This window comes from Prunus avium, chromosome 7 (assembly GCF_965620075.1).
Source record: "Prunus avium chromosome 7, drPruAviu1.hap1.1, whole genome shotgun sequence".
NCBI lineage: Eukaryota > Viridiplantae > Streptophyta > Magnoliopsida > Rosales > Rosaceae > Prunus > Prunus avium.
Window position 1 is genome coordinate 31,227,863 of NC_142290.1, and position 13,091 is coordinate 31,240,953.

Genomic DNA, 13,091 nt, shown 5'->3' on the forward strand with positions numbered 1-13,091 from the left:
CAAACTAATTAGGCAACCAAACTAGTTAGGCAACCAACCTAGTCAAGCCCCCCAAATATTGTAGGTGCCAAACATTAATTGACTACATAATTAACACATTAATTTACTACATAATTAACACATTAATTGACTAAACATTGTAGGCTACCAACCATTGTAGGTGCCAAACTAATCCTCATTAATTGACTATTGCTAACAGAAGATATATTATCTCATGGCTTGTGACAAGCCTTTCTGCAATTACATGCTATTGAAGCCTACGGATGTGGGCTTCTTTGATCTGCTTCACATCTTGTTTTCCAAACACTTAGAGAGAAGAAGATTTTGTCACTCTTCTGAGCAGAACGAGCATGACCTTGATGAGGGAAGATTGCTCATATTTCTGTCTATTCTGGTGCAAAAATTGCTGCGATTTGTCGCTGCGCCAATGGCAGCTGTTGGCTGGGTGATCGAAATTTGCTTGAATATCTTTTCAAGCAGACAAAACATGGTTGGACTGCTGCAAAATTTTCTGGGAGGTACATAGTTCGCTTCCTTCTCATTGTTCTCATGCATGCGATTGGTATGATTAATTATTAATTCAATTTTATATGGTTAGTAAAGAACTTAATGTAAATCTCTTCTTCCCGTAACAATCCCTTTTTCCTCCATTTCTCGTAAGTAAACATACCATAAATGGAGACTAATATATATATATATATATACGCACAGGTAAGGGAATGCCAGGTAAAAGCTCAAGAACGTTCGTGTCGTTTATTGGACATTTGGACAAGCAAGTAGAGCTGGACAGAAACATAAAATTTACAGATGGCAATTATAATGCAGCACTTTGTATGATGGCGTCTAAAATATCATATGAGAACAAATTCTACATTGAAACTGTGGTCCAGGATCACTGGAAGGTATGGCAATTTACAACTTCAATTAGTTTTTGCTTCAATATGCTTCCGTATAATTTTAATAATTGTATGATTAATAGTAAAACTCTGCCTTTTTGTTTTGTTTTTCCCTTGTTTTGGCAGATGGAGTTCTTGGGCTCTTACGACTTCTGGAATGGTATGAGAAAAAATTAAAATTAGATCCCACTCATACATTATATATGCTAACGTTTTATAAGCTATCTGACAAGTTTCAATATGTCAACCCTACAAGGACGGACCCAGGATTTCAAATTAGGATGGGCTAGATTTACCTTACGCACAAGCCATGAAGGGAGGAACATAATAAATGGAATCGACATGTATAAATTTCCAATTTTTTAAAAACACAAAACCTATATTAATTAACCAAAACAAAAACTCACACTAACCAACAAAAGGAATAAACTCATACTAATTAAACAATTACTTATGATGAAGCTATTTTTTTCTTTCCAAAAATGTGGAAATTATTAGGATTAAGGGTTTATAGCGTAAAACATGAATGATTATAATTAAAAATATATTGGAATTTTAGGGGACTATAAGGGGCTGACCTACTTTCATTTGTATATTTTTAATTACAAAACCTGTACAATCAAATGTTTTGGCCAAGCCAAAAAAAAAATTACATAGAATTTTTTTAAATAAAAATTGTAAATCCCTAGTTGATACTTCATAAACTCTAAAAAGTTCCAAATTTCAACATCAACAAATTAAGACAATAAAAGAAGATTAATAATTGAAGATTAATTTGGTTTGCTTTAATTAAGCATTGAAGGGCATGTAACAGGAGAGATGATTAGCTCTTTCTTCAATTTGTTTGTTCTCTGCGTGCATTATCTAAGGGTTTGTGGGGTTTGCTTGGGTGGGCTGGGGAGTATTACTATAGGCTAGAACAAATCAAGACACCTGGGCTATAGCCCAGGTTAGCCTGGGAATGGGTCCGTCCCTGCCTGCAATCAAAGACGAATATTGTCTTAAACTCGATAATTTAACATCTACACATAAGTAGTTAACATAACATATCAGATTGTTCAATAATTTCATATATGTACATGATAGCACATGCCTAGATATATGTGTGCTATATATTACTTAAAAATCAAAACTAACTGAAATCATTATTGTCTTTGACAGATTATCAAAGAAAAGCCACAACACAAGCCTTTATGCTTCGTGACAGAAGTGATGACCATGACACTATCGTTGTGGCCTTTAGAGGCACTGAACCCTTTGATGCGGAGGCATGGTGCTCTGACTTTGACATCTCTTGGTATCAACTCGAAGAGGTTGGAAAGATCCATGGTGGCTTCATGAAAGCTCTAGGGTTACAGAACAATATTGTTGGTTGGCCGAAACCGGAGGAATTCAAACAAGACAGTAGCCACCCAGCTTTAGCTTACTATGGCATTAGGGTTATACTGAAAAAGCACCTGCTTGAAAATGACAAAGCAAGATACATAATAACTGGGCACAGCTTAGGTGGGGCTCTAGCAATTCTCTTTCCTGCAGTTTTAACATTTCACAATGGAAAGGATTCAGATCTGCTGTTAAAGAGGTTGGAGGGAGTTTATACATTTGGACAGCCTAGAGTTGGAGATAAGGATTTTGGACGGTACATGGAAAAAAAAATGATAGAGCATAAGATTAAGTATTTAAGGTTTGTCTATGGCAATGACATCGTGCCCAGGTTGCCGTATGATGACAAGGCCCTAATGTTCAAGCACTTTGGGACTTGCCTCTACTATAATAGGCAATACGAAGTTCAGGTAACAACTGCTTTTCTCTTATCAAATTCAAGTAATGTTGAAGGAATCACATTGGTAGACTGCATAAGAGACAACATATTTAATAAACGCAAGACCCACTTATGGAGGGAGGAGGGTTGTGCCTCTAGCTATTTTAAAAATGCGTTCACCAATGTGGTACAAATAGTTTTACGCTTGAAAGAAACGTGTCCTAATTAACTTTACACAACATGTGCAGGTTCTTCCGGAGGAGCCAAACAAGAACTATTTCTCTCCAATGGGGGCAATTCCCATGATGATGAATGCTTTTGGTGAGCTGATAAGAAGTTTAACCATTCCATATAGGTTGGGACTGGACTACAAAGAAGGGCCCTTATTCAAAATGTTCAGGCTAATGGGTCTGGTAATGCCAGGAGCATCTGCACATTGTCCACAAGATTATGTAAATGCCACCAGATTGGGATCCTCACATGTCTTCCTCTCCCACCCAACCATTATCTATGAAAACCAAAAATCGAAATTCAAATTTCCCATAAATTAATGGCATTTGAATTTCGATATTAGAAACAAATTCCCCATCAATTAGTACTATTTTACAAATATTCTTCGTGGTACTGATACCCCAATTTACTCGTATAAATAAATTCCCAACCATAAAATTCTTAGAATTAAATGGTTATCTAACACAGTGACATTAAAATTAAGAATAAAACAAAAATAATCATTGCCTTTTTCTGTTTCTTTGGTTCTATCGATCAATTCTAGTAGACCCATCACATGTCCAGATAGATATGTTTTATTACTGCATGCCCCATTACTGAAAATGCGTCTAACTTTTCTAATTGTTGCATTTTGATGCTCATCTCGCACCAACCAAGTTTCCAATATCAAGTCAAACTTTAATTTATAAGATAAGATTTCCAATCTCATTTGGGATGTGATATAGAAATTTCGAGTCTTGGGTCCATTTTCAATCAATAAGCTATAGCTATTGAATTAATCAACCGCATCAAACCTACCTAAGAAATATTAATATTAATATTATAACATGGCCATCAAACCTAGCTACCATCTCTCTTTAATCTCTATATAAACTCTTAAGTAAACATATATCTTCCACCAAAGCAACAAAGAATAATAATATATCTTCCGCCAAAGCACAAAAGCCATGGCCTGTAACAAGAGCTTTTCCAGCAATTATTTTCAATTGACGCCAGAAGAAGTTGGCTTCTTTGATCTGATTCACATTTTGTTCTCCACCACCAAGTTTGAGAAAGGAAATAAGTTTTTAGATATGTCTAAGGTAGAGGAGATCAACTTCAGGCGCAGATGGTTTATATTTCTGTCCATTTTGGGTCAAAAATTTCTGCAGTTTGTGTCAAAGCCACTCTCAGAGTTGGGGTCGGGTATCGAAGTGGCTTTGAACCTTATACCAAGCAACCGCAATGTGTTTATGCTCATGCTCAATTTCCTCCGAGGTTGCTTTGCTTATAACTTTCCTCTGTTCATAATTACTACTCATATTTTGGATGAATCTAGCTAATGACTTGAAGTTGTTCTAAATGGTTCGCTGGAAATGATTGAATATATTGAGTTCCCTTTTTTCTTCTTCTAAAATTGCATGGTTCTTTTGATTATGTTAGTAGTTAATAAGAAACTATGTTTGTAAAGTATATATATTTAATCAGAGTGATTTGTTTACATGCTCTTCTCTGTTTGATTATAATTACATATATTTAATCAGGATAGGGAATGTGCAGCTCTTTCACGTTATCTTTGGTCTTTGCTTCGATTAAAATGTGACCCGGGTGCTGTTTTTCAGGGAGGGCGGTAAAGCCAGATAAAACATCGGCAACATTTCTGTCATTTATAGGGATTATAGACAAGCGGGTGGAGTTGGACAGTAGCATCAAACATGATGATGCCAACTACCATGCAGCACTCTGTGCGATGGCTTCTAAAGCATCATATGAAAACAATGCATGCATTGAAACTATTGTCAAGAATCACTGGAAGGTATATAGCTTATTAGCAGTTTGATTAATTGTTTTGATTCACTGTCTGATAGGGACGAATCAATTTGATTAATGATTTCGATTCACAGTCTGATAACATAAGTAAATCTAACAAGAGAACATATCCCGTTTGTGTACAAGTATTAATTAAGTATTGAATTTGATTTTAACACCAAAAATGCAATTGATCTTGAGCAGATGGAGTTTTTGGGATTTTATGACTTCTGGAATGGTAAGGAGTAACCTACACTCTGTAAGTTGCATTCATTTCAAATTGGCCACATGATATATAATTAATGATGATTTTGCTTTCTACGTAGATTATCAAGGAAAAGCCACGACACAAGCCTTCTTGCTTCGTGACAAAACTAGTGACCAAGACACAATTGTTGTGGCCTTTAGAGGAACTGAACCCTTTGATGCAGATGCATGGTGCTCTGACTTTGATTTCTCCTGGTATGAGCTTCACGGGGTTGGCAAACTTCATGGTGGCTTCATGAAAGCTTTAGGGTTACACAAGAATGATGGTTGGCCTAAGGAAGAAGTCAAACAAGATGGTAAACCACCCCGACCCCGAGCTTACTATGCCATTAGGGACATGCTAAATAAACTTTTGAGACAACATGATGAAGCAAGATACATAGTGACAGGCCATAGTTTTGGTGGGGCTCTAGCAATTCTGTTTCCAGCGGTTTTGGCTATGCATGATGAAGCATGGTTATTGGAGAGGTTGCAGGGGGTATATACATTTGGGCAGCCAAGAGTAGGAGATGAGAAATTTGGAGAGTTCATGGAAAAACAATTGAAAGAGCATCGCGTTCCATATTTTAGAATTGTTTATGGTAATGATATTGTGCCTAGGTTGCCTTATGATGACAATGTCTCAATGTACAAGCACTTTGGGACATGCCTCTACTATAATAGGCACTATGAAGTGAAGGTACGTAAGCGCATCAAAATTCCTTTCACAAACTAAAATCAAGACTAGAGCTTGTATGAAAGTGCTTTTAACAATCTCAAAAACGCTTTCAGATAACTAAAAACGTTCTTTCATAATAATTCATAGAATTATATTACAAATTAATATTATTTTCTACGCAATCAAAAACACTTATACACAGGCCCTAGACTAGATTTCTTTATACATTAATTAATTTTTTGAAGCTTTACGTATGCAGGTTGTTGAAGAAGAACCATATAGGAATTACTTCTCACCATTGGGGGCAATACCCAAGATGATAAATGCTTTCTGGGAGCTGATTAGAAGCTTCACTATTTCATACACCAAGGGACCAGGCTACAAAGAAAGTTGGCTTCTAAGAATTTTTAGGATAATTGGTTTGGTACTTCCAGGCGCCCCAGCTCACAGCACCCAAGATTATGTTAATGCCACCCGGTTGGGATCATCAGACGTCTTCGTCCCACTTAAAGACATATGACATGAAGATCGTACAGTCCTTAAAAGTTTGAGCAGGACATAAAGATCCTTAATTAGAATAAATGTGTGATTTTGGTAACAAATAAGCTTAAGATTATAATTTTGTCAAACTGCTAATCTGGCTTTGAATTGGAAAAACCTAAAATCCGGCTCTGGGATGTTGAAGTTTGTAGCACTCTGGCTCTCAGTATTGGTAAATTTTCTATCTTGAGAGCCAATTACAAGTCTTGTGCAATTGGCATCGTGTGACACTGGCAGAACCAAAAACGAGGAACACGAACAAGTCTTGCAATTACCAAGAAAGGCCATAAAAAAAAATTTCGTGGAACACGAGTGGTCAAAAAGTTTGTGATAGTTGTAGCCATTGGCTCTGAAAGTAGCTTTCACAAAAGGCAATTCTTTTGAAATCATCTGATCTCGAAGACTTCTTTATTCCATATATAGCTTTTTAAGGTCCTGTTTGGGTTAGAATCTTATCACATTTGTCCTCAAATAGGGACAGCACACCAAAATATTGTTCTGTATAAATACAATTGTTGGACGAGGGACGGAGCCATATACGTACCTTTAGAAGTGATAGTTGATATTAAGGAAAAAATACACCTGATGGAGGAAAGTATTACTGGTAATTGAGTTACAGCAAATATGTTGAAAATATATTCAGCACGATGAATGGAGACTGTTGACGCTCAAAAATGGGTTTAGTCCTTTTCGGGCACAACTTAGTAATTTTGGGCCTTCGGTATCCTGATGGCCTCGGTAGAGAGTGTAATCTGCAATATGAGAAAAACGCTCGGTGAGGCCTAAGGCACCGGTATGGTACCGGCCGAAGGCTCTCCGATGCTTAAGTAAGTTCGGATTTAATAAAGTTAACTGACAGATCAAATAGGCAGTATGCCGTTCGTTCTGATTACCTTTATTCTGGGGTAGTTGGCCTCCTTTATAGGCCTTGGGAGGTGTGCACTTTGTTGATAATTTCGATGTGGGACTGTGGACGTCGATCGTGAGCATGCCATGTGTCCCAGGAGAGGGTGTTGCCCTAATGGAGCGATCGGTAGGCAGGGTGCCAAAGGCTACCCTGACCAGGCTCGATTTCTTCCACGTGTCCAGTCTTTATTGGCTGTTCATTTTGGGTATAAACAGAGACAACAAAAATTGCAAAGACAACTCAAATAGCGTATCAAATTTTAAGTGGAGTTATTTTAGGGATCTATAAAATATAAAACATGACACATCAAACTTGATTACGTAATGTGCTTAGAAGTTAGTCTAATGATTTGAAAGCAAGAAAAAAATGGATTTGAAGGGTAAAAATCAAAATTTCCAAGAATCAAAAAGCAGTGGAAAGCGTTTCTTGAAAAACATGAGTGATAGCTTATTCTTTACACGACAGAGTGACGTAGCAAAGCATTATAAATATTGATCAATGCATGATCCTGAAACAACACCAAAAAGAAGCCTAACACCATTAGGGCCTGCCTTCTTTTGCTTCTGAAACTATGGCTCCCTGCGAATTTTGCAGTAACTTTCTGGTGCTGAGACCAAACAAAGCGAATCCAATCAAGCTCTTACGCTTCTTATGGTCTGGCTACATAGCAGAAGGAGCAGATGCTATGATAGAGTGCCCAAAGGGGGAGGAGGAAGAAAATCGCAAACATAAAGTGGTTATCTTTCTGTCTCTCTTAGTGCAAATGATTTTGTTATGGATCGCCAAACCCTTGAGATGTATTGGTTCAGCGTTCGAGTGGCTTCTAAACCTTCCCTCTAGTAACCAAAACTGGCTTGGGCTTATTCATAATGTTTTACACGGTTAGTCGTCCCAAAGTCCCATATCTGCATGTTATTTCTTTGCATGCGAGTCTGCGACTGTCTCATCATTTTTTTCTTCCCTTTTTTTGTACTGAAATTTGCATGTAATCTACCACAAAGAGTACTTTGCATTGACCACATGATTTACCACAAAGAATAGCTATTTGACCACCTCTCTAATAGAGAGGAAAAAACTTACGTGGGTATGTTCCAGTCACATGATGTTGTAGAGTGGCAAAACAACATCATGTGACAAGAAAAAACTTATGTAGGTTTGTTCTGCTAACTGGATTATTTAGCCACTTTATAGAACAAACCCAAATAAGTATTTTTCTCTTAATATATAAGAGGTAAGACATATACAACTAGATTCATCTCTATTAAAGTAGAGTAAATATTCATGGCAAAAAAAAAACATATATTATTATACAAACTTAATTATAAAAAAATATTAACATGGATTTTGTTATATAGTGTTGTCCATGAAAAGATTAATTATCTGTGAAATGGAACGAATCAGGTAATCTAAAGCAAGATAGAGAATCGCCAAGTTTCATGTCAGCTATTGGACATACAGACAAGCGAGTGAAGTTGGACAAGACCATAAGCCGGAAAGATAGCAAATATTATGGAGCACTCTCTGCCATGGCTGCTAAAATAGCGTATGAGAACAAAGCCTTCATTAAAAACACAGTGGAAAATCATTGGAAGGTACAATTACTCTTATATTAAAAATAGGTATATCAATTGCGCAAAGACAATAATCTTATAATTAATCTTGTAAGAATGTTCATATCTAACAATAGTATATATTTTTGTAATTTGGTGCACATGGAACTAATTGAGTTCAACAACTTTTGGAATGGTAAGATAAGTCCTTCTGAATCTAATCATAGAAGTTATTACTATACTAGTGATGTTCATGTCCATGAATATATATTGAGGGTTTTTTTATATAAAAAAAAGTCGAGAAGAATATTCACCAAGCATATATACGAAAGAAATTACGCCATTTAAATTGAAAACTTAGATGCTAAAGTGGTTGGTTTAAAGAAAAGAGCCACACTGTATAAAATAAAAAAAGAAAAGAAAAAAACCTAAAATGTTTTAGGGCAAAATCCAAGAAATATCATGTGTTGCAATTTGCTTGATTTTGTTGCTCTTGTCTTGTCTAAAGGTGTCGTGATTGATTTGGACGTGTATATAACAAACCCAATATTGCTCTGGCAGTTTGTCAAAAGAAAGCCACCACACAAGCCTTCCTGCTTCATGATAAAAATACCGATCCTGATGATCAATTGATCGTCGTGGCCTTCAGAGGTACCGAGCCCTTTGATGCAGATGCGTGGAGCACTGACTTCGATATTTCCTGGTTCGAGTACGGGCGTCTTGGAAAAGTGCATGGTGGGTTCATGAAAGCCCTAGGCTTAACAGAAAAGGATGGTTTGCCTAAAGAACTCAAACAAGATAATCACCACCCATTAGCTTATTACACCATCAGAAGGCACTTGAGAAATCTTGTGCAGCTCGACAATAACACAAAATTTATAGTGACGGGTCACAGCTTGGGAGGGGCACTGGAAATTCTGTTTACAGCGATTTTGGCATTGCACGACGAAGAATTATTGTTGAAAAGATTGGAAGGGGTTTATACGTTCGGGCAGCCAAGGGTTGGGGATGAGGTATTTCAAAAGTTCATGAAGAAACAATTGAAAGTTCACGACATTAAGTATCATAGGATTGTTTATGGTAACGATCTGGTTCCTAGGGTGCCCTCAGATAGCCCTACATTCTTGTTCAAGCACTTTGGGAAGTGCCTTTACTATAACAGCTTCTATAAACAAAAGGTAAATTTACTGGTTAATTCTACTAAAGGTAATTAAAGGGGCTAAATTTTTATGACGGTATTCAAATGCAGGTTAATTAATTATGTACTATTTCTTGCAGGCGCTTGAAGAAGAGCCAAACAAGAACTACTTTGATCCGAGGGCGGCAATGTCCAAGCACCTAACTGCAATTTGGGAGCTCATAAGAAGCTTCATAATCCCATACGCAAAGGGGCCTGAGTACAAAGAAAGTTGGTTACTCAAAGCCATTAGGGTATTTGGAGTCATAATACCAGGTGTTGCATCTCATAATCCCCAAGATTATGTTAATGCAACCTGTCTGGGATAATTAGCTATGAAATAGGAGTCATGATCCCCCATGCCATTATCTAGTATTGGCTCTAAATAAACGGGGTTTAAATTTGTACTGGTTAATTCTATAAATAAGTACTAAATATTTCCTTAATATGGTTTATGCTCTATGCCTTACTTTTATGATTAAATGTTAGCACATTTGGTCTTTGAAATTGGTATTTAGGTTGTTACCCAAAAAAAAAAAAAAAAAAAAAGGTATTTAGGTAAAGGGGGTAAATTAGGCCTTCCCCAATGGGAGCTCTATATGGGGCTCAACCACCACAAGGCTTCTATAAATACAAACTCTTCTTAAAAAGGCATACCCAATGGTGCAAGTTTGGGGCTCTAAAACTTGAAGCCCAACCGGAGTAGTAACTAAATGTATGTGATTGGTTGAAGCCCTTGAAACCGAATGGGTCCCGCAAGAAAAAAAGCTGCGACCCACCTTTTTCAAGTCTCTCACTTGCCTTGCGATTGTACAAAGCCTACTTGCCATTTTTCTGTTTTGTCAACAGACCCAACATGCTAAACCAAAATTCCAAAAGCTGTGTGAACAACTATATTATTAAGCCACTTTTTCAAAGCCAACGGGTGGCTACATATGTCCAACGGCTATAAACAGCAATATTGTTTCTTCTTTTTTTTTTTTTAAAATTTAAAATAAATAGATTTGCAACTCAATTCTTCCTATAAATATCCACCATATCTCTCATAATTTTTACACACCACAACATCTTTATCACTCTTGATCAATTTGTCAAATTTTTTCACTCACTAGATTATTTAATTTTTTGTAATTTTTTTGTTAATCTCTTTTTCACTAATAGCTGAAATAAATGTTATGCATCTTGTTTTAATATAACCATGTTGTATCGTGTCTATGAAATAAAATGTTGATTTCCAAATCTTGTCCAAATTTTGATTTTTTTTTGGTTGAAATGTTCACCCAAAAAAAAAAAAAACTAACATAACATGAACAAACATTAAAGTAAAATAGTTAACCAAAAAAAAAACACCACATAAATCAAATTACATCATAAAAAAATATAGAGCTCGCCATGAATATGGGGCCTGTTGGCACTAAAAACTGAACAGATGGAGATGAGTGCAACTTACAAACGAGATGGACGATCGAGAGATCGATTGAATGTTGGATGCCGATTCTTCCTGTCTTTGGATGCTGATCCTGAATAGAAAGAAGTCGAGACTCGTAAGGTTTATGGAACCGGTGTGGAACCAGCCTAAGACCCTCCGATGCCGAAGTAAGTTTGTTGTTTTAAGAGCTCTTGCTGTTGACCATATAGAAGTATAAAAGTCAAGCTAAAAAGTCTTACCCCTGTATTGTAGTGGAGGGGCCTATTTATAGAGGGCATTTAGTATGCTCTTAGTGCTCATTTTCGATGTGGGACTCGTGGGAGGGCCTTCTGAGGTCGACACGAGTCTTTAGATATTTTGGGCGGGTACTTCGAGGTTGATTCTCTACAATCGGTAGGGGATGCCGATTGTAGGCGAGTTGGGCTTGTAATGGCTGTTCGCAGCTTTGAGACAATTCCATCGGTGGCCGATGCCGATTGTCCGAGGCCTTGGGTACTTGGGCGAGTTTATAAGATCCACGTGTCGTTGTACGAGTGGAGGGTCAGATATGGTACAAACAGGGCCTCCCATTGTGGAAGAGATTCCTTTAGAGCCCCAAAGATTCCATCAGAGCTCTAAATGAGGCTCTATAAACCATTTTTAGAGCCCCAACCATTGGGGATGGCCTTAAAACCCCAATGGATAGATCTAATACACACAGACCGGACATCAAAGTAATCCTATCAAAGGTATGGCTAGAAAATACAATGTAAAAGTTTTACCCTAAAAAATTCTCAATGGGTGAAGTGGATTTCAAAGATAAAAGCAGATTTTAAAACCTCATAAGGCCATCAACAATAGTTGGGGCTCTAAAAGAGGTTGATAGAGCCCAATTTAGAACTTCGATGGAATCTTTGGGGTTCTAAAGGCATCTTTTCCACAATGAGAGGCTCTATATTCGAGATCCATTTATGTCACACCCCAATTTATTTACTTAATTATTGAGAGTGTGAGGTAAAAGAAAAACTAAAACTTAAAATTTAAATAGCAAGAAACATGAGAATTAAACATAAAACTTCTATTTAAACCAGAGTAATTTACATTGTGATTTTACAAGCAAAATAACATAAAAATACAGACTTTTAACAAAACATCTAAAATTATCTGCAACACTTTCTTCTTGTTTTCTTGTCACAACTAAACTTCAGATTCAGAACCTGCAATAAATTCATTAAGGGGTGAGCATTACATGCTCAGTAGGGGCCCTATAAGATTAGTGAGATTTTTAATGTACAATTTATGCAATGTATGAAGGAACTTCAATTCTACCCAACTCGTTAATCTATATAATAGGGCAAGCAAATCTGCATGTCCCATACCATGCATTTTACCACTGTGATTCCGAATGCCCCATTATATAAACTAACACCCATTTCAATCATCCCATAATTCCCCTTTTACTAGTCATCTTGTCCATACCATTGATCTCCAAGCCCAAATCACCCAATCGACAATTATACCGCCGATTTCCTAATCTACTGTGCACACGGGCTCGCCTGAACTTGGTCCCTACAATGGTTAGACTCAACTACACAAAAGATTCTTCCCATTATCCTCATTCCCATAATTTATTTATCAACCCAAAAATTCCAAACACCACTGACAACATATGAACATGTCAATATTAATCAAATTATAATGATAATTGACAAACATGTAAACACTCAATATCAAGGATAATAATCAAACAATATTACCAAGCATAATATAGTGTTCACAATAATTAATTAAATCAATTTATGCAAAACCTCCCCAAGAAAGAACCCCTACCTCAATTCCAAAGCTATTGTATAACTCCCAGTTGTAAGCTCAAATACTTTGAACTTCTTCAAAACCTCTCCACACTT

General features: G+C 36.7%; 3 protein-coding genes across 3 annotated transcripts; all 3 read left to right on the forward strand.

The window, feature by feature from the left end:
* Window positions 1–204: 204 nt before the first annotated feature.
* Window positions 205–3,376, forward strand: LOC110766030 (triacylglycerol lipase OBL1-like). The gene is made up of 5 exons (XM_021969288.2): window positions 205–518; window positions 712–902; window positions 1,023–1,056; window positions 2,058–2,689; window positions 2,907–3,376. The coding sequence occupies exons 1-5, from the start codon at window positions 215–217 to the stop codon at window positions 3,207–3,209; spliced, it is 1,464 nt and encodes a 487-aa protein (XP_021824980.2). The 5' UTR covers window positions 205–214; the 3' UTR covers window positions 3,210–3,376.
* A 436-nt stretch (window positions 3,377–3,812) lies between these two features.
* LOC110765805 (triacylglycerol lipase OBL1-like) lies at window positions 3,813–6,374 on the forward strand. Its single transcript, XM_021969046.2, has 5 exons — window positions 3,813–4,146; window positions 4,491–4,684; window positions 4,882–4,915; window positions 5,004–5,623; window positions 5,862–6,374. Exons 1-5 carry the CDS (start codon window positions 3,837–3,839, stop codon window positions 6,120–6,122), a joined length of 1,419 nt encoding a protein of 472 aa, XP_021824738.1. The 5' UTR covers window positions 3,813–3,836; the 3' UTR covers window positions 6,123–6,374.
* A 1,246-nt stretch (window positions 6,375–7,620) lies between these two features.
* LOC110766040 (triacylglycerol lipase OBL1-like) lies at window positions 7,621–10,105 on the forward strand. Its single transcript, XM_021969299.2, has 5 exons — window positions 7,621–7,930; window positions 8,451–8,641; window positions 8,762–8,795; window positions 9,161–9,777; window positions 9,878–10,105. Exons 1-5 carry the CDS (start codon window positions 7,621–7,623, stop codon window positions 10,103–10,105), a joined length of 1,380 nt encoding a protein of 459 aa, XP_021824991.2.
* Window positions 10,106–13,091: the final 2,986 nt, after the last annotated feature.

What these genes read in the sequence shown, in the direction of transcription:
- LOC110766030 (XM_021969288.2), top strand. Translation starts at nt 215, where the DNA reads ATGGCTTGTGACAAGCCTTTCTGCAATTACATGCTATTGAAGCCTACG. An exon ending in TGGTCCAGGATCACTGGAAG is followed by an intron (nt 903 to 1,022) that starts GTATGGCAATTT and finishes TTGTTTTGGCAG; the next exon opens with ATGGAGTTCTTGGGCTCTTA. An exon ending in ATAGGCAATACGAAGTTCAG is followed by an intron (nt 2,690 to 2,906) that starts GTAACAACTGCT and finishes CAACATGTGCAG; the next exon opens with GTTCTTCCGGAGGAGCCAAA.
- LOC110765805 (XM_021969046.2), top strand. Translation starts at nt 3,837, where the DNA reads ATGGCCTGTAACAAGAGCTTTTCCAGCAATTATTTTCAATTGACGCCA. An exon ending in TTGTCAAGAATCACTGGAAG is followed by an intron (nt 4,685 to 4,881) that starts GTATATAGCTTA and finishes GATCTTGAGCAG; the next exon opens with ATGGAGTTTTTGGGATTTTA. An exon ending in ATTTTATGACTTCTGGAATG is followed by an intron (nt 4,916 to 5,003) that starts GTAAGGAGTAAC and finishes CTTTCTACGTAG; the next exon opens with ATTATCAAGGAAAAGCCACG.
- LOC110766040 (XM_021969299.2), top strand. Translation starts at nt 7,621, where the DNA reads ATGGCTCCCTGCGAATTTTGCAGTAACTTTCTGGTGCTGAGACCAAAC. An exon ending in TATTCATAATGTTTTACACG is followed by an intron (nt 7,931 to 8,450) that starts GTTAGTCGTCCC and finishes GGAACGAATCAG; the next exon opens with GTAATCTAAAGCAAGATAGA. An exon ending in CAGTGGAAAATCATTGGAAG is followed by an intron (nt 8,642 to 8,761) that starts GTACAATTACTC and finishes AATTTGGTGCAC; the next exon opens with ATGGAACTAATTGAGTTCAA.